We start from the raw sequence: 23,830 nt of genomic DNA on the forward strand, positions 1-23,830 counted from the left end.
CCTCTTTGCCTCCTCCTCTGATTATTGTTGATGGTAATCTTGAATTTCAGGTCTCTAGGATTGTGGATTCTTTCATTATCCATGGTTCTCTTCAGTACCTCGTTAATTGGGAGGGTTATGGTCCTGAGGAGAGGATGTGGGTCCCAGTGGCGGACATTAAGCCACTCGTCTGATCAGGGCTTTCCATAGGTCTCATCCTGGGAAGGTGGGCTCTGAGTGTCCGGAATCCACCCGTAGAGGGAGGGGTACTGTCACAGCGAGTTCTGTGAGAAGATCTGGCAGACGTTCCTCTCTACCTCTTGTATGATGTTCTTTGTTTTGGTTTCACTTTCTCATCTCCTTTCCTTCTGCCAGGTGTCACTTATTTCGACTAATCATCTTCCTTTATAATCCCTCCCACACTGCCTCACTTTGCGGTTTATACTACTTCCTGGATGCTGCTTCTGCTGTTTGTTCAGATAAGTCATTTACTTTATTGTGTTTCCTTGCTGGCTGGATTCTAGGTGACCCTGACTCCGTCCTTATTAAGTGCAGGGAGCCGGTGGTCGAGTCCCCTCACTATTATAGGGTTTTCAGGTGTCACACAGTATTAGGTACGCGGGCATGCAATCGTCTACCATACAGACCCTTGCATGTGAATAGCAGTCAGGGAGAGCTCTTAGGGTTTTATAGGGCTCACCTATAAGCTCCTTATTTTGGGATCAAGCCAGTCGCTCATTTATTTATATGTTCCAGCTATCTGCTAACTTCATCCGTGACAGTTCAACGCTGAACGGCGAATATATTTTTATTGTGCCACTAATACACCGCAAATAGGGCTTTAGAATATATCACTGCACTGCTGAACGGCAATTAGACCCTAATTTTTTCAACTTTTACACAGTATAAAAGGCTTTTTAACAGATAAGTGCAACACTGAATGACGAATATCTCCATGTCCTCACACGTGCAGCAGCCATTTTAGGAAAAAAGGCGATTCGTTACCACGAAGCTCGAGGAAATTCGGCTTCGGTGTGAATCAAATTTTTCCTGAAATTCGGATAGAATTCCACTTTGTCGGCTTTGATTCGCTCATCACTACTTACTATTGTACAATAGGATAGACCACTTTGATTTGATTTGAGAGTCTTGGGACATCTACTGGGTACAACTCTCTGCCTAAAGAAGTCCTACTTTTTGGAGCAATTTTTATTCCATGTTGATGTAATTCACCCCCTCCCTTTTACCTCCCTCCTTTGTCTTTGTCTCATGTATTGTCTTATTTCATGTCCACGTCTTGTAGATTTTTGGTCATAAATGCTATTAGATTAACCTACATTACATTCTTTCAAATGTACAGTATTTCGAGAGTGTATTCTTTTCCTCATTTATGTGGATTTAATTTTTTGTGGGGGTAACCCACTTACTGTGTGTGTGTATTAGAGGTATACATTCAATAGACAATCATATGAGAATTGTTCATCTATTTTATTTTACTTTTCTATGTTTTTTTTTTCAACTAAAATTACAGTTTAAAAAGGACTACAATTCACATTACCAAGATTAAACAAAATGGGGTCAATACACAAGTTGGGTCAAGGCAAGAGTATCAGAGCAACACCTTTGCAGAGTACGGGCAGCAAAAGAACCAGAGAACACAGAAGGCATAGCCAGCAGATGAAAGAAATAACCCAAGAGAACGGCAGTAGCTTGGGATGAAACTGGAGGCAGGTGAGACAGCGTGGCTTTACAGTTCTAAGTATAGCCAATAGCCATAAATTCATCATGTTATGCAAAACATGCCTTTTTTGCCATACATTAGTCATGATGAAGATACAAAATATAAATCTAAAAGTATTGAGAAACATGATAAAAGCAAATAAAATGTATTAAAACAGTATCCATCTTCCATAAAAAGTTAAAGAAGGCACCTTCTCTAATAATGTGCAATATCAGTTCCGTTAGGGCAATGGAGCATTATACAGCGTACAAGTGTACAATTTATATAGTACATGTATGTGTTGGGTCTACCAAGTGACATACTTTTTGGTGCCGATCTGGCTAATAGATGAAGACCCCAAAAAAGGTATTTAAAAGTAGTCTTTCACACAGTTTGCAAGTTGTAGAATGCTCTGACTATGGATTTAGCAGGGTGGTACTAGGGTGAGTTTCTCTTCTGAGGCTACTCTAATACCAGGCTGTAAGGACACTTCGGATATCCTCCCCCCTATGGACATCTGATGAAGTACCGACCTGCTGCATGTGACCACCTCCTGTACTAACCCATAACACGTGGTTAATAAGTGAGGCCCTCTTAAGAACTGGTAAGACCTTTCCATTTCTTATCCATTTGATCCTTATACTACATTTATGGATCCAGATATTAGGGATTATATGGTCCTTCCACCATAGGCCCTTGCGACAACCTCCATAGGCCTAGGGAGGACGACACCTGTGTTGGTGCGCAGCGCTACACATGCGGCGCAACTATCCAGGGGTTATGTCTGTCTCTTTGTGTGTTTTTTTGTTTGTAAGGGGTCTTTTACTCCCTATCTTGGGAGAATAGACATATTAAAAGCTAAGTTTTAAATTGTTACTGCTCCCCTTCTCTACGTAGACTATGGATTATCAATTTCAGCTGTCGGTATATAACATGGAACAATGTGCATAAATAAGTATATTAAAGAATGGGAAGATATCCTGGGATGCACAATTATACCTGAGACGTGGACGTTTATATGGTCCAGGGTAGGCTAAAACATACAGGCTAACACATACAGAGTTGTAAATTTATCAGGGTAGCTACCAGCCCGTATGAAACAATAAGATCAATGGCATGTTGACTTCATATATACCATGTGGGAGCTAGAACTTAGCTAGCTAGCTAAGCTTACTTACTTAGCTAGCAGCCCATGTAAAACAATAAGATCCATGGGATGGGAAGCCAGGCGTGCGTGTCATTTTAGCTTATTTTGTATTTGACTATGAAAAGCCAACAACTGAGCACCAATATCTTGTGTACTAATATATGTTTTATGTTTGCATACTACTTATATATGTTTTATCATGTTAACAACTATAGTAGGTGTCTGTTTAGTTCTCGCTTAAAGCAGAACTCCCGCAAAAAAATGTATTCTTTGACCTGCTACAAAGGTACATGATGTAATCTGTAGTGAATGTAATCTTCTCATCAGTGACTGTATTTGTGAGGTATCCCCTCCCTTCTAATTTTTAGCTGTGTCATGTGACCAACTCTCTGATCTCCAACTGACAGAGGACAGGAAGTCAGTTACTTCTCTATCCATTCCTATGAGACAGACAGTGAGGCTCCCATAGGATACATAGAGAAACTGACTTCCTGTTCACACATAAGATGCTGTGTGATTTGGAAAGTCTGATTGCTGGTCACATGACACAGCTGAGGATCAGAAGGGAAAGGATAACTCACAAATACAGAGACTGGTAAGAAGATTCAATTCACTACAGATTACATCATGTACCTTTCTAGTAGGTCAGAGGACTGCTTTAAGATTATATTACATGGGCAGGTAATCTTTCAGATCATCGCTAACAATTGTTTGTATGAACGTTAGTTAGTGATGATCTGGCAGTGTAAAGCCTGTATTACACTGCACGAATTAGCAGGCGATTGTCAGGAGGGAAGTGTTCCTTCCCAGCAATTGCCTTCTTTTTAGTGGAGGAGACCACTGCTATTACATGCAGAGATCTCCTCCACAGCATGGGAAGAAGCGATTATTATGCCATAGCTCGTCTCCATGTTGTCTAGTTGTTTGCCGGCAGCAGATCGTGCATGATCTGCTGCTGGCAAACAAGGATGAATGAGCAGTAATATTACACTGCCAGATCATCGCTAATGAGTGTTCCAGTGAACGTTCGTTAACTATAAACAGGGCAACAATTGGCCAGTCTAATACAGCCTTAATACTGCTGCTGATTACCTGATGAACAAGCAAATGCTCATTCATCAGGCAATTGGAATCTTTTAACAGGTTTGAAAATCCTTGTTTGCCGTCGGTAGATCGTGCTGTGTAATCACGATCTGCTGCCGGCAAACAATGATTCAGTATGGGGGCGAGAAATGGCATTAGCAATCACTCCTCCCTGTACTGTGGAGGAGATCGCTGTATATAATCGCAGCAGTCTCCTCCACTGAAGAGTAGGCGATTGCCGGGAAGGAATGCTTCCTCCCGACAATTGCGCGTGTGACCTGCCAGTGTAATATAAAGCTTAAGCTGTATTAGACTGCCAGATCAGGCAGGCGATTGTCGGGAGGGTAATTGCCTGCTCATCAGTGGAGGAGACCCCTGCTATTAAATGGAGGTGCGATTGCTGATGCCATTGTTTGCTGGCAGGAGATTGTGATTACGCTGTACGATCTGCCGCCAGCAAACTAGGATTTTTAAACCTCTTGAAAGATTCCAATTGCCTGATGGACGAGTGTTTGCATGTTCATCAGGTAATCACCACCAGTATTACACTGCCAGATCATCACTAACAAGCATTTATATGATTTGGAAGATTATCTGCCCATGTAGTTTAAGCTTTACTCAACCATACCCTGCTGCCTTAGCAGAGCTGTGTTAACTCTATTGCTCTGTTCTCTGTTGCCATGCAACCTGAAACTTTTTCTGGGGTGGGTTATATAATCTCATTAAGGATTGCTAATTTAACCCAACTGATCCTCACAGCCATTGCCATATGATACTAATATTGTCTCCTGACTTGTCCTGTTCTTCACCTCATCTTTGCCTATCCTTCTTGTTTAGTCTGCCTGGCACTTCTAGTTCTTCCTCAATTCTGACCTTGGCCTTGTCCCTGACTCAAGTTTAGTACCTTACCTGGCACTGTAATATTCCTTTGGTCCTGATCACTGGCTTTCCCATGTTTTTGCTTCTGGATCATCCCTAGGTCTGACACCTCTGGCATGTCTCCCATGTATAATAAATTCTAACAGAATTTAAATAATAGAAATGGAAGTGAAAGAATTAAATGGGCAAAAGATAGAAAGAAAGATTGAATAGGCCCCTCTAATGGATGGATTCAAGTAAAGCACCATGATATGGCCTGCAGACCAGATGTCCCTCTGATCAGATAAGCACTCTCTGTTTTATGGTGAACATATAAAATTAAGAATCTCATAAATGATGCTGCTCATTAGTAGGGATAGTAGTATTTTATCATTAATTGTATATAAACAAGTAATTATGAACTGGTTGTCTCCACATAGTGGACACAGTGGATCTGGCAAAATGCCTTGAACTACACATAAATTTGATAAACTTTTTAATGACAATATAAAATAATCATTTACTTGAAATTATACCAAACCATTCTCAATAAGCTACAGTATCAGATAGCTGGTGGAATGGATTGTCCATATCTAGTGAAATCATTTTATTTGCTATTGAGGACTCTATTAGACTGCAAGACTTTTGTCTCAATTATCAGGAACAAGCGTTCATAGGGACATCCGTTCCCGATAACCGACCCTTATAATCGAGCAGCCAATCAATGAGCAAATACTGATTTGTCGGCTGATGGGCATTTTTTATTAGGATGAAAGATGCCGATTATCAGCAGCACATCTCCATGGGTAATCACGGATGTGCTGACGATAACCAATAGAACTGAATATGAGAGGAACGGTGAAAACAAACACGATGGATGTATAATCATCATTTGGGCAGTGTAACATGGCCCTTAGCTTTTACTGTAATCAGTGCATAATTATTAAGCTAATTGAAAATGTATACTGATTATGAATTGAATGTTGAGTCATATGTGAGTTATTTTCTATTGTGTACATCATGGTCATATATCTACATAAATGTTAAATATTATCATTTATATGCTAATACTATCGGTAAAGATCTATTTGACCAAATTCTTTCCAATTAATCCATAACCTCCCAAGGTACCGAGCTTCCTTTAGGAATGTCCAGTACGGATACAACTACAGTGTGTCTGTGATGCAGAACTCAATGCTGCAGACTCCCATTGTAGTGCAGGTCACGTATCAGTGAATGAACAAGATTGCATGAATATTGCACTCTTTATTCAGCGATTGGATAAAAATGAATGCCCTTAACACCTACGTACATTCAATCTCTGCTGCTTCCTGTGTGCTTATTCTTTCTGAAGCTTTAATTATTTATCCTTGGAGAGAATTTGACTGCTACAAGCAGTCACGACTCAGCAGCTTAACCCTAACGCGACTGAGCTTCATTTCCATATCTGTGACGCGCAGGTCTAACACACTTATCCTCCTCAGATTATAGATGCTGAACAAAACAGAGCACCGGTTTATATAACCATGACAGACAATACTGCAAAGTGATGCAACTTCTTCTTGTTAACCCAACTGTCTTATGTGATACAAGATTTGGTACAATGCATGTCAAATGGTATTTCTAAATATTGCCATAATTCAATATCCTGGATTTTAGCACACTATTTGCATAGCCAAACCTCATTCTACGGTTTGCCACTTTATTATTATATTTATTATTGGTAAGTGAAACCTAGGATATGACATGGCTTGTGTCTTGCTGTGATTAAAAGAGGTAATTGACCTGCAGTGGGAAGAATCTCTTACGAGCTCTCCTTTTTAGGTTTGTGCAATCTCAAGACCCTTAAATGAGATCCCTTTGTGACTTTTTTTCTATCAAAGGAAGTCATTTCTTTGATCTTCTGTATCTGCTGTCCAGAGGCATATACAGTAGGGAACAGAAGTATTTGAACACCCTGCGATTTTGCAAGTTCTCCCACTTAGAAATCATGGAGGGGTCTGAAATTCACATTGTAGGTGCATTCCCACTCTGAGAGACAGAATAAATAAACAAATTCAGGAAATCACATTGTATGATTTTTAAAGAATTTATTTGTCATGCACTGCTGAACATAAGTATTTGAACACCTGAGAAATAGCAAGAATTCTGTCTCTTAACCACCTCCCGACCGCCTAACGCAGATATGCGTCCGGGAGGTGGTTGCTTTACTCCTCCTGGACGCATATACGCGTCATCTCGCGAGACGCGAGATTTCCTGTGAACGCGCGCACACAAGCGCGCGCGCTCAGAGGAACGGAAGGTAAGCGAGTGGATCTCCAGCCTGCCAGCGGCGATCGCTCGCTGGCAGGCTGGAGATCCGAATTTTTTAACCCCTAACAGGTATATTAGACGCTGTTTTCATAACAGCGTCTAATATACCTCCTACCTGGTCCTCTGGTGGTCCCTTTTGTTAGGATCAGTAAAGTCGCACCAAACACTACACTACACCCCCCGTCACTTATTAACCCTTTATGAACCCCTGATCACCCATAATCACCCCATATAAACTCCCTGATCACCCCCCTGTCATTGATCACCCCCCTGTCATTGATCACCCCCCTGTCAGGCTCCGTTCAGACGTCCGTATGATTTTTACGGCTCCACGGATACATGGATCGGATCCGCAAAACGCATACGGACGTCTGAATGGAGCCTTACAGGGGGGTGATCAATGACAGGCGGGTGATCACCCATATACACTCCCTGATCACCCCCTGTCATTGATCACCCCCCTGTCATTGATCACCCCCCTGTAAGGCTCCATTCAGACGTCCGCATGATTTTTACGGATCCATGGATACATGGATCGGATCCGCAAAACACATGCGGACGTCTGAATGGAGCCTTACATGGGGGTGATCAATGACAGTCGGGTGATCACCCATATACACTCCCTGATCACCCCCCTGTCATTGATCACCCCCCTGTAAGGCTCCATTCAGACGTCCGCATGTGTTTTGTGGATCCGATCCATGTATCCATGGATCCGTAAAAATCATGCGGACATCTGAATGGAGCCTTACAGGGGGGGTGATTAGTGACAGGGGGGTGATCACCCTGATCACCCCCTGTCATTGATAACCCCCCTGTAGGGCTCCATTCAGACGTCCGCATGTGTTTTGTGGATCCGATCCATGTATCCATGGATCCGTAAAAATCATGCGGACGTCTGAATGGAGCCTTACAGGGGGGGTGATCAGTGACAGGGGGGTGATCACCCTGATCACCCCCTGTCATTGATAACCCCCCTGTAAGGCTCCATTCAGACGTCCGCATGTGTTTTTTGGAACCGATCCATGTATCCATGGATCCGTAAAAATCATGCGGACGTCTGAATGGAGCCTTACAGGGGGGGTGATCAGTGATAGGGGGGTGATCACCCTGATCACCCCCTGTCATTGATCACCCCCCTGTAAGGCTCCATTCAGACGTCCGCATATGTTTTGTGGATCCGATCCATGTATCCATGGATCCGTAAAAATCATGCGGACGTCTGAATGGAGCCTTACAGGGGGGGTGATCAGTGACAGGGGGGTGATCACCCTGATCACCCCCTGTCATTGATAACCCCCCTGTAAGGCTCCATTCAGACGTCCGCATGTGTTTTGTGGATCCGATCCATGTATCCATGGATCCGTAAAAATCATGCGGACATCTGAATGGAGCCTTACAGGGGGGGTGATCAGTGACAGGGGGGTGATCACCCTGATTACCCCCTGTCATTGATCACCCCCCTGTAAGGCTCCATTCAGACGTCCGCATGTGTTTTGTGGATCCGATCCATGTATCCATGGATCCGTAAAAATCATGCGGACGTCTGAATGGAGAATGGAGCCTTACAGGGGGGGTGATCAGTGACAGGGGGGTGATCAGGGAGTCTATATGGGTGATCACCCCCCTGTCATTGATCACCCCCCTGTCATTGATCACCCCCCCTCTAAGGCTCCATTCAGACATTTTTTTGGCCCAAGTTAGCGGAAATTTTTTGTTTGTTTTTGTTTTTGTTTTTTCTTACTAAGTCTCATATTCCACTAACTTGTGTCAAAAAATAAAATCTCACATGATCTCACCATACCCCTCACGGAATCCAAATGCGTAAACATTTTTAGACATTTATATTCCAGACTTCTTCTCACGCTTTAGGGCCCCTCAAAAGCCAGGGCAGTATAAATACCCCACATGTGACCCCATTTCGGAAAGAAGACACCCCAAGGTATTCCGTGAGGGGCATATTGAGTCCATGAAAGATTGAAATTTTTGTCCTAAGTTAGCGGAAAGTGAGACTTTGTGAGAAAAAAACAAAAAAAATCAATATCCGCTAACTTATGCAAAAAAATTAAAATTTCTAGGAACTCGCCAGGCCCCTCATTGAATACCTTGGGGTGTCTTCTTTCCAAAGTGGGGTCACATGTGGGGTATTTATACTGCCCTGGCTTTTTAGGAGCCCGAAAGTGTGAGAAGAAGTCTGGGATCCAAATGTCTAAAAATGCCCTCCTAAAAGGAATTTGGGCCCCTTTGCGCATCTAGGCTGCAAAAAAGTGTCACACATGTGGTATCGCCGTACTCAGAAGAAGTTGGGGAATGTGTTTTGCGTTGTCATTTTACATATACCCATGCTGGGTGAGAAAAATATCTTGGTCAAATGCCAACTTTGTATAAAAAAATTGGAAAAGTTGTCTTTTGCCAAGATATTTCTCTCACCCAGCATGGGTATATGTAAAATGACACCCCAAAACACATTCCCCAACTTCTCCTGAGTACGGCGATACCAGATGTGTGACACTTTTTTGCAGCCAAGGTGGGCAAAGGGGCACATATTCCAAAGTGCACCTTTCGGATTTCGCAGGCCATTTTTTACAGATTTTGATTGCAAGGTACTTCTTACACATTTGGGCCCCTAAATTGCCAGGGCAGTATAACTACCCCACAAGTGACCCCATTTTGGAAAGAAGACACCCCAAGGTATTCCGTGAGGGGCACGGCGAGTTCCTAGAATTTTTTATTTTTTGTCACAAGTTAGCGGAAAATGATGATTTTTCTTTTTTTTTCTTTTTTCCTTACAAAGTCTCATATTCCACTAACTTGCGACAAAAAATAAAAAATTCTAGGAACTCGCCGCGCCCCTCACGGAATACCTTGGGGTGTCTTCTTTCCAAAATGGGGTCACTTGTGGGGTAGTTATACTGCCCTGGCAATTTAGGGGCCCAAATGTGTGAGAAGTACTTTGCAATCGAAATGTGTAAAAAATGACCGGTGAAATCCGAAAGGTGCACTTTGGAATATGTGCCCCTTTGCCCACCTTGGCTGCAAAAAAGTGTCACACATGTGGAATCGCCGTACTCAGGAGAAGTTGGGGAATGTGTTTTGGGGTGTCATTTTACATATACCCATGCTGGGTGAGAGAAATATCTTGGCAAAAGACAACTTTTCCAATTTTTTTATACAAAGTTGGCATTTGACCAAGATATTTTTCTCACCCAGCATGGGTATATGTAAAATGACACCCCAAAACACATTCCCCAACTTCTCCTGAGTACGGCGATACCAGATGTGTGACACTTTTTTGCTGCCAAAGGTGGGCAAAGGGGCACATATTCCAAAGTGCACCTTTCGGATTTCACCGGTCATTTTTTACACATTTCGATTGCAAAGTTCTTCTCACACATTTGGGCCCCTAAATTGCCAGGGCAGTATAACTACCCCACAAGTGACCCCATTTTGGGAAGAAGACACCCCAAGGTATTCCGTCAGGGGCATGGCGAGTTCCTAGAATTTTTTATTTTTTGTCGCAAGTTAGTGGAATATGAGACTTTGTAAGAAAAAAATAAAAATAAAAAATCATCATCATTTTCCGCTAACTTGTGACAAAAAATAAAAAGTTCTATGAACTCACTATGCCCATCAGCGAATACCTTAGGGTGTCTACTTTCCGAAATGGGGTCATTTGTGGGGTTTTTCTACTGTCTAGGCATTGTAGAACCTCAGGAATCATGACAGGTGCTCAGAAAGTCAGAGCTGCTTCAAAAAGCGGAAATTCACATTTTTGTACCATAGTTTGTAAATGCTATAACTTTTACCCAAACCATTTTTTTTTTGCCCAAACATTTTTTTTTTATCAAAGACATGTAGAACTATAAAGTTAGTGAAAAATTTATATATGGATGTCGTTTTTTTTGCAAAATTTTACAGCTGAAAGTGAAAAATGTCATTTTTTTGCAAAAAAATCGTTACATTTCGATTAATAACAAAAAAAGTTAAAATGTCAGCAGCAATAAAATACCACCCAATGAAAGCTCTATTAGTGAGAAGAAAAGGAGGTAAAATTCATTTGGGTGGTAAGTTGCATGACCGAGCGATAAACGGTGAAAGTAGTGTAGTGCCGAAGTGTAAAAAGTGCTCTGGTCATGAAGGGGGTTTCAGCTAGCGGGGCTGAAGTGGTTAAAGACCTGTTACTGTGCCTTTCAAAAAGTCTACCTCTACTCCACTCATTAATCTAACTTAGTAGCACCTGTCTGAGCTCTATAAAGACACCTGTCCGCCCCACAGTCAGTCAAAGGCCAACTACTACCATGGGCAAGACCAAAGAGCTGTCAAAAGACACCAGAGACTAAATTGTGGACCTCCACAAGGCTGGAAAGGGCTACGGGGAAATTGCCAAGCAGCTTGGTGAAAATAGATCGACTGTTGGAGCAATTGTTAGAAAATGGAAGAGGCTAAAGACAACTATCAGTCTCCATTGGACTGGGGCTCCATGCAAGATCTCACCTGGTGGGGTATCACTGATGATAAGAAAGGTGAGGAATCAGCCCAGAACTACAAGGGAGGAGCTGGGAGAAAGTCATGTGGTCAGATAAGACCAAAGTAGAACTTTTTGGTCTAAACTTCACTCATCATGTTTGGAGGAAAAAGAAGGTTGAGTTGCATCCCAAGAACACCATCCCTACTGTAAAGCATGGGGATGGTAACATCAAGCTTTGGGGGTGCTTTTCTGTGCAGGGGACAGGACGACTGCACTGTATTAAGGAGATGATGAATGGGGCCATTTATTGTGAGATTTTGAGCAACAACCTCCCTCCCTCAGTCAGAGCATTGAAGATGGGTCGTGGCTGGGTTCTCCAATATAACAAAGACCCAAAGCACACAGCCAGGATAACCAAAGAGTGGCTCCGTAGGAAGCATATCAAGGTTCTGGAGTGGCCTGGCCAGTCTCCAGACCTAAATCCAATAGAACATCTTTGGAGGGAGCTGAAACTTTGTGTTGCTCAGCGACAGCCCCGAAACCTGACAGATCTAGAAGAGATCTGTGTGGAGAAGTAGGCCAAAATCCCCATTGCAGTGTGTGCAAACCTAGTCAAGAACTATAGGAAACGTTTGACCTCTGTAATTGCAAACAAGGCTTCTGTACCAAATATTAACACTGATATTTTCAGGTGTTGAAATACTTACGTTCAGCAGTGCAAGACAAATTCTTTAAAAATCATACAATGTGATTTCCTGAATGTTTTATTTTTATTTTTTTTATTCTGTCTCTCAGAGTGGGAATGCACCTATAATGTGAATTTCAGACCCCTCCATGTTTTCTAATTGGGAGAACAAAATCGCAGGGTGTTCTAATACCCCTGTTCCTCACTCAATTTTCTTTCTCAGCTACCTGCCCCAAATTTTTTAAGTGGCTCAAGTGCACACACATACAGATGTTGTGAATTTTTCAAAGTAGCTACCAGCCCATATGAAACAACAAGATCCATGGCATGTTGACACATCGTTATTATGAATTCATACATAGCATAGGGAGATATATCATTATACTTGTGCTTAGATTCAATTGTAGAATGCACCAAAATTATTTAGTGTTTCCTCCTAAAATAACATTCATTTATGACATGCTGCACAAGACAATTTTAAGACAATTTTTGGTCTAGTCCTACTTTGCACTTTCTTTTGTCTAAGTATTAGACGTTTTTTTTGCATTTTGTGGTAAAAAAAAAACTATACCAGTCCAAGGTGTTCTAAAAAGTGGTGTAAAATTGTTAGTAAAAAGCCATGCGGGACATTATGGCACAAACAGGCATCCTGTGACGCATTGTGTTACAAATAGGCAACCTGTGACACATTGTGTCACAAGATTGTCACTTAAACCATCACATGGCGCAGTTTGCTGCATCCTCCCCACTGACTACTTTAAGCAAAATTACAGATCTTCACAGTTTTGGGGGCATTTAGCAACATAAACACCTTTTACCTTTCATTCAGAATTTACTACAACTTTGATGATCTGCTGCTCTGAAACAATGTTATGGCTGAAAGATGGTCACCTCTCGAAGGAACGTTTACTCTTTCATTGATTGATTGCTGGCACCTTTACACAATTATCAGAAATGCTAATTTCTATCAACACTCATCACCGATAATTGGCGTGATTGTCCGCCCATCTAAAAGGATTAGCTTCCTACATGTCGATTGTAAAGAGATAGTGGCACATAAATATCAGTAATATATGAAGTATGCATCAGGTGGAAAGGCTCCTGGTTTTTGTTTGGAGCTCTTATTCCTGATTTCATAGACTGTAATTGTTCATGTATCTTTTCTATGCTGGGTGAAGCTTACAACCCATTCTTCTGCAATTGGATGGGAACCTGGTTCTTCAAAAATGCTTTTAATTTTTAATGTTTAGCTGTGGGGCTTCAGCTTTGTCAGGTCAATAGTGGGGCCTCATCGTTAGCTTTGGGGCTTCATTATTGGCAGGACAGCAGCGGGGCTTCATCATTAGCTATGTCTAGGCAGCATCAGAAAATGCTTCAGTTGTGTCAGTATGACTGTCACCCACATTGGCACAGCTTCTCAGCATCAATCACATTGGCAGATCAACTGCTTCTAATGTATAGGAATAGCAGGGACATATAGTTTTGTGTATATGCAGAATGCTCTCTGTCTCTTTATGTTGTGGTTCAGTTAAGATGACAGTCATTTTGCTATAGAAAAAAGCTACTGCTTTGGATTGTATGCTATGATTAGTCAGAATGAAACGTCGCCAAAAAGTGCGAAAACCAAGCCTCAGTCATTTTCTAATTCAATATCGGTAAGGTTGAGGGCCAGTCCTAATGACTGTACAGATTACAAATCCCGAATCTGTTCCTAAATGTTCTTTCTGATGATCCATAGGCACTTCTGTAGACTAAACGCTCACGTGATACCATGCATTCCTAATCCACAGGAAAATGAATTCCCTTTTAAATTGCCTGGATACACATTTGGCAAAGACCTTTTTGTATATCGTCATCAGACTTGTAATACACCCACGATGTTTTAATAAATAATTGACCATTATTTGTTTTTTCTTTATTCCTATCCGATCCTAATGATTTCATTGACAAATTCCAACATATTCTTGTTCCCATGTGCGTTTCCACGGCAACTCTTGTTGCTAAGGGAGGGTTCTCACAGTATATCACCCTATTTGCAGCTGTATGAATTGTTCCCTTGGAGAGTCAGGTAGTCTGAAATGTTGCCGTTGTTGCATTATAAACCCCTCCTGTGCTGGAAGCACAAAGGGTAAATCAAATTACAATATGTCACTAATGACATAGCGGCAAAGGAAGTGCATTGTACGGGTTTAAAACAATGCTTTCTTTTCATCGCTCCGAAGCATGAAGAAAACACAATGATTCACTAGTTCTTCAAGCTAAAGAATACATTATGTTGTACTTTGAAATGGACCACAACAGGGCCACTTCACACAAAGGGCCAGTAATGATTTTTTTCTTTATACCGCTAGTACGTTTCACGCGTTCTCAAAACGTATCCATTTATTGATAAGGGAAAGGAAGACCTCTCATGGCTTTGTTCACAAAGGTGTTATTGCATGTATTTCTACTTATCAGCTGCCTTCTTTCCTTTTTTTTTTTTATATTTTCAGTGAGGACAACACACCCCACATAAGAAGGTGTGGACTATTCTCCTACACCATTCTCCCCCAAAAAAAGACTAGGGGGCAACAAAAGTAGGTGGCATCAGCAATACCATAGTGAAATATTCCATCCCTGCAAAACCATATACTGCAGAACAGCACAATACACTGCCCCAAAAGCTGTCCCACTGCTCCAAAATCTGTGGTGGTCATCAATAGTTGCCATTTTCTGTCCTTCTCCAGTTGTCTCTGATTAAGATATGGAGCAGGGGGCTTAGGAGGTGAGATGCGGGTCACAGCAGTTGAATTCAGTAGGGCATGTGTGGAAGATGGCCAGGTACATTAGTACCTGATTCTCACAGTGTTAATTACCACTGATAGCTCATTATGTACCCAGCCAGCAGCATAGAGAAGGGCTTGGGCGGCCCCCTGAGGCATCGGCCCACCGGGAAATTTCTCTGTAAGGTCTATGGCCAATACGCTCCTGCAGGGCAGTAAAGAAGCACTAAATCGGAACTAATGCCAAGTTCACAAAAATCACTGAAAGATGAGAAAAATCCAAAACATGCCAGTCCAGTCATTTTGATATTTCTTTATTCGCGGAAAGTTCAAAAAGTCACCTGATAAAGACGGATATTTCCCATATGATCCAGGATGGAGACACAGAAGTAGGTGATGCTCAAAGGTAAGTGAGATGTGGTATTATATATTTTATATTAATATCAAACAGCACAAGGGAATAAACTTTGACCAATGAAAAAACAGACACTACTACACTAAAACACAAAGGCCCATTGCTTGATAACTGAGGGGCCACTAATAGCGGTCAGAGAGGGATTATTCTTTATCCTGTTAGCCCAAACCAACTGGCCATAGGCTATATTTAGGCCCCCAAGTTATCAGGCAATGGGCCTTTGTGTTTTTGTGTTGTAGCATCTGTTTCGCCATTGGCCAAAGTTTATTCCCTTGTGCAATTTGATATTCTAGGACACAGTAAGTCTCAGGCACCAGTTTTCCCCTGTAGATTCCCAACTTGCGGGATGAAACTGTCACGTTTGGAGCGGTGTAAGGGACATTTTTAGTGATATGGCCATTTGAGAATCAGGTTCCAGACAGGGTTGCTCCTGTTGGGGTGGTTGCTCTGTGTTTGATAGGCAAGGTGGTATAGGGCCCTATCCTCAATTTTGTACAGGTTTTAATAGGGTGAGTAATACCACATCTGATTCGCCTTTCAGCATCACCAGCTTCACTGTTCCCATCCTGCATCATATGGGAAATATACAACTTTATCTTGGGAGTTTTTGAACTTACCACAATTAGCATCCGCATATATGTGTCTTTTTAAAATTTTGTGATTCATAAATTTGGCCCCAAAATGCCTTTGGGGCATAACATCTTACTCCACTTTACTCCCTCTAACTGCAGCACAGGTAAAGGGAATTAGCAATGAAGCAGAGTAGTCATTGCTGAAATTCTTGCTCCATGATCTGAGTGGACATGACCTACAATCAGAGCACCACAACTAACTTAAAATGGGTTTCATTTATATTACACTAGCGGTGGTTTTGGAAGATTGCATTCATGCCTGGTGCATCCTTCAAATGTACATGACTTATTAGTTCAGTCTTGCCATTTTGTCATTATTTACTGGCAATGGGCCTAACTATTAAACAAACAGATATGCCCAATTTAAATTCCTAAAGGCTGCCTAGGAGCCTACAACCTCAATGCACATAACCTGTACCCCATTAAAAAAAAAACAAAAAAAAAAAAACACTTGCATGCAGTCCAGCCACTGCCCTGTTCCGGGGCACCTCCAGTCCCTGCAGGACCAGGAAGTGGTTTGGTCCTGTCACTGCTCCGTCCATTGATAGGTATCTATGTCATATATGCTTTAACCCCTTAGTGACCACCCATACGTATTTTTACGGCAGTCACTAAGGGGCCTTAGGATGGGCTGCCGCTTTTTTACAGGGACCCAGCTCTCACATGAGAGCCGCCACCCTGCTCTAACAGCCTGGACAGGCTGATCTGGGCTGTCTCCCATCGGCACCCCGCAAATGCGATTGTGGGGTGCCGATGTGTGTGAAGGCTGCCTGAGGTCTGATGTAGGCCCCAGACCAGCCTTCAGTAATTTCCAGCATGCTGCGCCTCTATGGTGCAGCCTGCTGGGGAATGTTAGAATAGCATTGCCATTAAAATGCAATGCACTATAGGGAAAGTGCATTGCATTTTAAAAGCAATCAAAAAGCTGTCTGTTATAGTCCCCTTGTGGGACTATTAAGTGGTAAAAAAAAGTAAAAAAAATATTTTTTTTCCATTGAAAATATGCTCTCACACAACTCCATAGAAATAAAAAAGTAATGGTTCTTGGGAAGCGACAATGCAAAAAACATTTTTTTCTTTAAAAAGGGGTTTTATTGCAAAATAAATAAATGTACAAAAACCTATATGTATTTGGGATCACTGTAATCGCACTGACCCAGAGAATAAAGATATTATGTTATTTATACCGAAAAATGAACGCTATAAAATTTATAACTTAAAAACGCAGTGGCAGTATTGCTGTTTTTTCCATCTCCCACCCAAAAAGAGTTAATAAATGTTGATCAGAAAGTTATGTGTACCCCAAAATTGTGCCATTAAAAACTACAACTTGTCCCGCAAAAAACGAGCCCTCATAAAACTATATAGACTGAAAAATAAAAAAGTTATAGGTCTTGGAACGCGACGATGAAAAAGGAAAGAAAAATGCTTGGTCAGTAAGGCCCAAAACAGGCTGGTCACTAAGGGTTTACTGGTAGGACACAGCAGTGATGGCATTGTTCAAGCAGATGTGGCTGCAGCGGTCATGGGACCAAGCCACTTCCTGGTCCTGTGGGGATCGGAAGCAGCCAGAAATGGGACATCAACATGGACACAATGAGACCACTGACAGATGAGTGTTTTTTTAATTGGGCCCAGGTTAGTTGCATTGGGGTTGTTGGCTCCTAGGCCAGACAGGCCCTTTGAAGGGGATTTCCTCCGAAAACATTTAAAATGATTCAATAAACCAAAAATTAGAACAGTAGCCAAAGTTTAGTAATTATGTTTGCTTAGAAATAGAGCAAAATCTTGGACACAGCATTACATATTCTTGGTGGAAAGAGCAACGTCTCCTCAAATTCTTTAGCTTGTATGCTTGCAGAGATATTGACATTTTTGGGGTTTTGTTGTAGCTGCCATCTTTAAAAAGTTGACAAGAAGTGATGCCATACTGATCATTACCTCTTATTGTCAATATACCAAGAAGCCAAATCTCTTTCTATTTGAATGCAGACAATGGCTGTCTAACATTCAATTAAAAAAAGAAAACCCATAAGGTTATGATTGCCTTTTACATACATTGCTGCTGCAGCGTAACAGAGAAATGACAGTATTATTATTTTACACACTTATATAGCACTACTATATTCCGTAGTGCTTTACAGACATTATCATCACTCGGTCCCTAAAGGAGCTCATGTCTTTGGAGTGTGGGAGGAAACCAGAGTACCTGGAGGAAACCCACACAAACACAGGGAGAACATACAAACTCCATGCAGATGTTGTCCTTGGTCGGATTCAAACCTAGGACCCCAGCGCTGCAAGGCACCAGTGCTAACCACTGAGCCACCATGCTGCCCAGTATGTCTGACAGTAAAACAAGCATAATTACCAAATTTCTGGTGAATTACCAAATTCACTCTTTTGGGTAGATATCTTGTTTAGTATACCGGTATGTTTATCACTAAATCAATTAAAGAGATTTACCTTTAACGTTAGATGTCCATAAAAGAAAACCCCTTTCTATATGCCCCAGGTGATATGGAGGAAATTGGTATTCGTGTCATATCCTGATAGGTGCGGATCACCCACTCCTGTCTCCAAATGGGGACCCCGAAGTGAAGAGGACCACACCCCGCATGCCTGTCGTCCTCTTCATCCACCTCTGTGGGACTTCAAAAATAGCCAGCAAGCGTTCATGGCCATTTTAGGAAACATGGCTACCTCTCCGTTCATCGCTATGGGACTGCCAGAAATAGGCAAACTAGTGCTCCGGGGCGGACTGGGAACTTGTGGCCATGGAAAAAAACTAAAAGTCGCCTCATATCGTAGACAGATCCAGACTGACAGAAGGCAGAGCAAAACAAGTAGGCAGGGACAACAAAAGTAGGCGGAGGCCGGCAGTAGCTTAGTGCAGCACAAAATACTGCCCCAGCAGTACCAAATACCACAGTGCAGCACAAAATACTGCCCCAGCAGTACCAAATACCACAGTGCAGCACAAAATACTGATGCCCGCATCACTGTATCACTGTCCTCGGGATGGTGATACTGTTGAAATTAGAGGGACTTCTGTGTATGCTGGTCAGGGGCATAATAACCTGATGCTCCTAGCATTAATTAATGCTGAGAGCAACAGATCACCATGCACCCATCCAGCGGCCATGAAGAGGGCTTTTGTTACCCCCTGGACATCAGCCCACCAGGAAATTTCCGTCTAGGGTCTGTGGCCAGTCCGTCCCTGCCCCTGTGCTCGTTTATTTTAGAAATCTCTTTCTTATCTGTGAATGGATGGTGGTCGTGCATACATGTCTGCTCTCCCTTCACTTCCGCGACCCCGTTGTGGAGATAGGAGCAGGTGTCAGACGTGGGGCCCGCTCCTATCTGACATTTGTAGCATATCCTAGCCAAGATTTTTAATTATCTTGAACAACCCATTTAAGTCTAAAAGACAGTGCTGCACTATTAGGTCATCAGTGCAGAAGATGTATCAAGACATCACGCCGCCCCTCCCGCCTCCACCTAGAAATCTATGAAGACAAAGGTATTCAAAGAAAAGGGTTAACTCTCCAGTATGTGCACTGTGAAGGATCATACAAGACTCTGTGGCTCAATATGTCAGTTTATATGTGCTGCAATAGGCATATTGGACAGATGAGCACATTCATGAATGAAGCAGGTATAGCTAAGAGACGGATTTATATCATGCATCCTGCGAGGTGCAGATTTTTTTTTCTCTGTTCGTCCTTAACATCTGTTTCTTTGTTAAGCTAAGGAGATGTAATTGTTTCTCGAAAGGCTGCTTAATTAGGTTAGTTTTTGTCGTCTTAAGAATGCTGCCTGTGATCAAAATGGACTCTTCCACTATTTAGCAAGCCTTTGTTGAATGAGTCATCCAGGCTGTCTCTTATTGGATGGAACGGTTAGCACCCAAGGGATTGCCAGGCAGAGGCTGCATGGCCCTGCTTCATTCACAGAATTATTGATATGCGAGCCAGCCCTTTCATTCACATAACCAGAGTTTCATTCACATCTTGCACTGTAGGTAATGGAGAGAAGCATTTGGAGAGCTGTAGCTCGTTCCTTGTGTTAGATAGCTGCTGAAAACAGTCTATGATGTGAGTATTCGCTGTTCCTGTGCTTCTAGAAAGAAGGGGTATGATGAACACTGGGGGAATACTGCAGCGGGCTGTGTCGTGTGCTTAATGAAAGGCTATTCTGCACTTCACTGGAAGCTCGCTCTTACATAAAATAGGAGGTTTCCATTATTCATCACCGCAGGGAGCAGAGGTGCTGACTTATTTCACATGGCAGAAATGAGACTAATTCAATATCTCCATTTGAAAGTTTACTTAGCGCTCTGACGCGTTCTCCGTGCCTGTTGGGTAGCATTGTGTGGTATTAATGCTGCAGTGGGAGACTTGTTATACAGCCCTATTGTTTCTTTTCATTTGTGGCCTGGCAAGTCCTAGGAGATAGCATGCAGGAGCATCATATTCTGCTGATGGCTTACCTTTAACAGTCATGTGTACAAAAAAAATGAAGCATTTGGAAGTAGGCCATATAAAGGATAACCCAAAGAAATTGTGTTTTCTTTTGCTTGCATAGTCGGTGTACTTTTACTAGTCGAAGAGCCCAATTATCCATGTAGAAGTCTTACATAGGTATGGATTGCCCTATTGAATGCCCATTTTGTGATGACAGGATATAGGGCTAGATGACAGGTGACCTGCTGTAGGTATTAACCGGTGCCCATCATCTTTGGAGGGTGAGTAGAATGGATACAACTTGAAGAAATGATCCATTTGCAAAGTTGGGGAAAGGAAATTTGAGAATTGATTGGTTCTAGTGTGCTGTAAGTGGGTGGATGTTTTTTGTGCTACAGGAAGTGATTTGCAGTGCTCACTGAGCCTTTTGTTGAAAAGGGTCTCCTCATTTGTGTGAGTCATGCTTTTGCTGTGAGCGAGTTGGCAGCTCTAACCAGAAGTGGAATGTCATATAGAACTGTCTGCTCCTGCCTTCATTCTGAACCTATATCGGCACGGACCTTGGAGACATTTTTTTTCCCTCGTGGAGCAAAAAATATCAACCTTTAATGCTCTTTTTTAGCTCTACTATTTTCTTACACGGTTGATTTGCTTATTGCATTTGGTCTTACAGGTGCCGCTATGAACCTCTGGCAATGTTGACAAAGGTGTACCTTAGACTGGCATCAGATTTGCCACAACATATGAAAGAAACTAGATAAAAGGGCATGCTTCAACGTACCAAGTATAACCGCTTCAAGAATGAATCTGTGACACCGGTCGATGATCTTTTGCACAACCTGTCCACGAACAGTAAAGCCTCTACAGTCGCCGGTAACCCAGCTACAATTCCGTGCCTGGTTCCGACCACAGACTTACAAAAGGACCAGGAAGATGGACCCACCTCTCTTTGTACATTTATTCACAAAGTGTCTCACATGAAACTCTCCAGCACGGGCAGCCTGTTGGGTATAAAAAACCTGTCCTCTGCAGTAAAGGAGCTTGCTGGTTCCAAGTTACAGGGTAGCTCTCCTGCTCTTAGTGCAGCAGCAGGGGCTTCAGACAACACATGTAACCTTGTCTCTACCCCTCCGTGTTCTCAGCAGGACGTGAGCAAGATGAGCACAGGGAAAAAAACACGATCGGAAGAAATGCATCTGGGAGGTGAAGATTGGAATCAAAGTAGCAGCTTCGTCAATAAGCCTTCTCGAGGATGGCTGCACTCGAATGAGAAGATTCAGGGACCTGGAGTGACGTACATTGTGAAGGTTGGTCTGCTGCTTTCCCCTTGTCTGCCGTTTTCATGTTAGAAACAAACTGTTCGGTTTAGCTTTTATAATACCATTTTATTAATACAGGTCTCGTATCTCTCCATCTGCACAAAGCGATTATGTGTTGTGAACCCACTGACTATAAAATGCATGCAAATCCAATGAAATGGTAGCATTGTGACGACCATACAGGATCGTTCGAGTTTTCAGATTTACAATAGATTTATTTGTGTGACGTAGCAAAGACGAAGCAGGTGAATTCATGAATGCAGTGGAGATCTTGTGCCAATTCATTTGCTGTTCATTGGGCTATCCATGTCAGTAATTAAAGAGCGATGACACTTAAGCCGTTCTTTAGGCTGCGTGTGCTTTCATCATCGTAAATCTTGTATTCCTGATTCCACATCAATGTGTAAAGAAGGATAAAATACAATGTGGAGGTTTATTCTTGGATGACGGCATATTGCAGATTTTATCGCAATCACGTATGTGTCTTTGCATATATATATGTAATGTCAAATATTTGATTTGGTCTCATGAAATGCCACTTTATGCATATACAATATCTAGTAACTGTTGCTTGAATACTCCTGACACTGATAATAAGCTCTCAATGTGAATAGAACACATTTACCACCAAATTGCACAATATGGCAGTTCTCACTCTCCATCCTTCGAAGACATGTTGGTAGAAAATATATAGTATATATCATGTTTTTTTCAGTCTGATGACAAGTAAATAAAATTTGCTCAATTGTACATCCCTCTTAGCACTAGTGATCCATATTTTAATGAAGATTCGGGGGGTTTATTACGGTACTTTCCAATACCTTAGTTGTGTGTTATAATCGGCGTTGCACCGAGCTCTTGTGCATTCAGGAAAATAATGTGCTCAATTGTAATATTACATGTCCTAGCTGCAATTGGTGAGATATAGAAAGTATTACATATTTAAAGGGGGAACAGATGCTGTACATGTTGTGTTGACATAAGCATTACTTAACATTGCAATTTACATATAATATGGTCCCTTAACCAAGATCTCGGCAATACGTTATTGTTTTTTTATATCCAGAAATGCTGTATATTGTGTATGCACACTACATACATAGACTTCAATGTACAGACTAAGTCCGTGAAAGACAATGTGTTTGTGTAAACAGTACGCAGCTGCAATGTACAGTGGTGGTCTCTGATATCCTTGCATAGGGATCACATCAGTGTATAATGTGCATTTAACAGCATTTATACATATGACAAAGCATGCTCTTTCTCAGATTGATATATGTTAGGTATATTTTCCCATGAACTTAGGCATTAGCTCAATACGGTTGCCTAAACATTGCAAATGCCCTTTATCAGTGCTAATGTGTGATGGTGGCATGATACCTGAGCCATTTGCAAGTGAGAAAACTGCCACAGCCCTATAAAAGAAAGAAGTACAGTCATATGACAGTTTCCAAGATAACTACATCACGGAAAATGGGATTATTAATGGGCAGAAGGATATACACAGGATCTGTGTGCCTAAGCAGCCTATAGCAGCATCCCGGCATATTACCATTAACCCCTTTATTGCCCTAGACCACCTGGGATGCTTTTATCAAACCATTCACCACCAGCGACATTTTCATTAAAGGGTTTATCCCATGATTCATGTAAAAAAATGACATCATATAGTACATGACAATCTCTTTCTAAGGCTTCTTTCACATTGGCGGCTTGGTCCCTGTTGGCTTTTCTGGCAGGGTATGGTCCAGATCTCTGCCGGACCCATTATAGTTAGAGATGAGCAAATTTCTCAGTAATTTGATTCGGCCGGTTCGCCGAATTTTTTAAAAAAAAATTTGGTTCGATCGGAATTTATTTATTATATAAAAACGGCTATTTCCTGGCTGCTGAGAGCCTGAATAGTGGTATAGAACACTGTGCCTTGCAGTAACACGCACAAGGAGGCTGCTGTGGTAGTGAAATAATACTGTGAGTCAGTAT

At 42.0% G+C, this 23,830-nt stretch overlaps 1 protein-coding gene across 1 annotated transcript in view; it reads left to right on the forward strand.

Annotated features, from left to right (window-relative positions):
- Positions 1–21,094: 21,094 nt before the first annotated feature.
- The window catches only part of SHC3 (SHC adaptor protein 3), a 224,178-nt gene continuing 221,442 nt past the window's right edge, over positions 21,095–23,830 (forward strand). Inside the window, exon 1 of the mRNA XM_044287510.1 lies at positions 21,095–21,835. Coding sequence (XP_044143445.1) covers positions 21,296–21,835 — 540 coding nt within the window. The 5' untranslated portion in view covers positions 21,095–21,295. The remainder of the gene's footprint in view (positions 21,836–23,830) is intronic.

The sequence above is a fragment of the Bufo gargarizans genome, chromosome 1 (genome assembly GCF_014858855.1).
Source record: "Bufo gargarizans isolate SCDJY-AF-19 chromosome 1, ASM1485885v1, whole genome shotgun sequence".
Classification (NCBI taxonomy): Eukaryota; Metazoa; Chordata; class Amphibia; order Anura; family Bufonidae; genus Bufo; species Bufo gargarizans.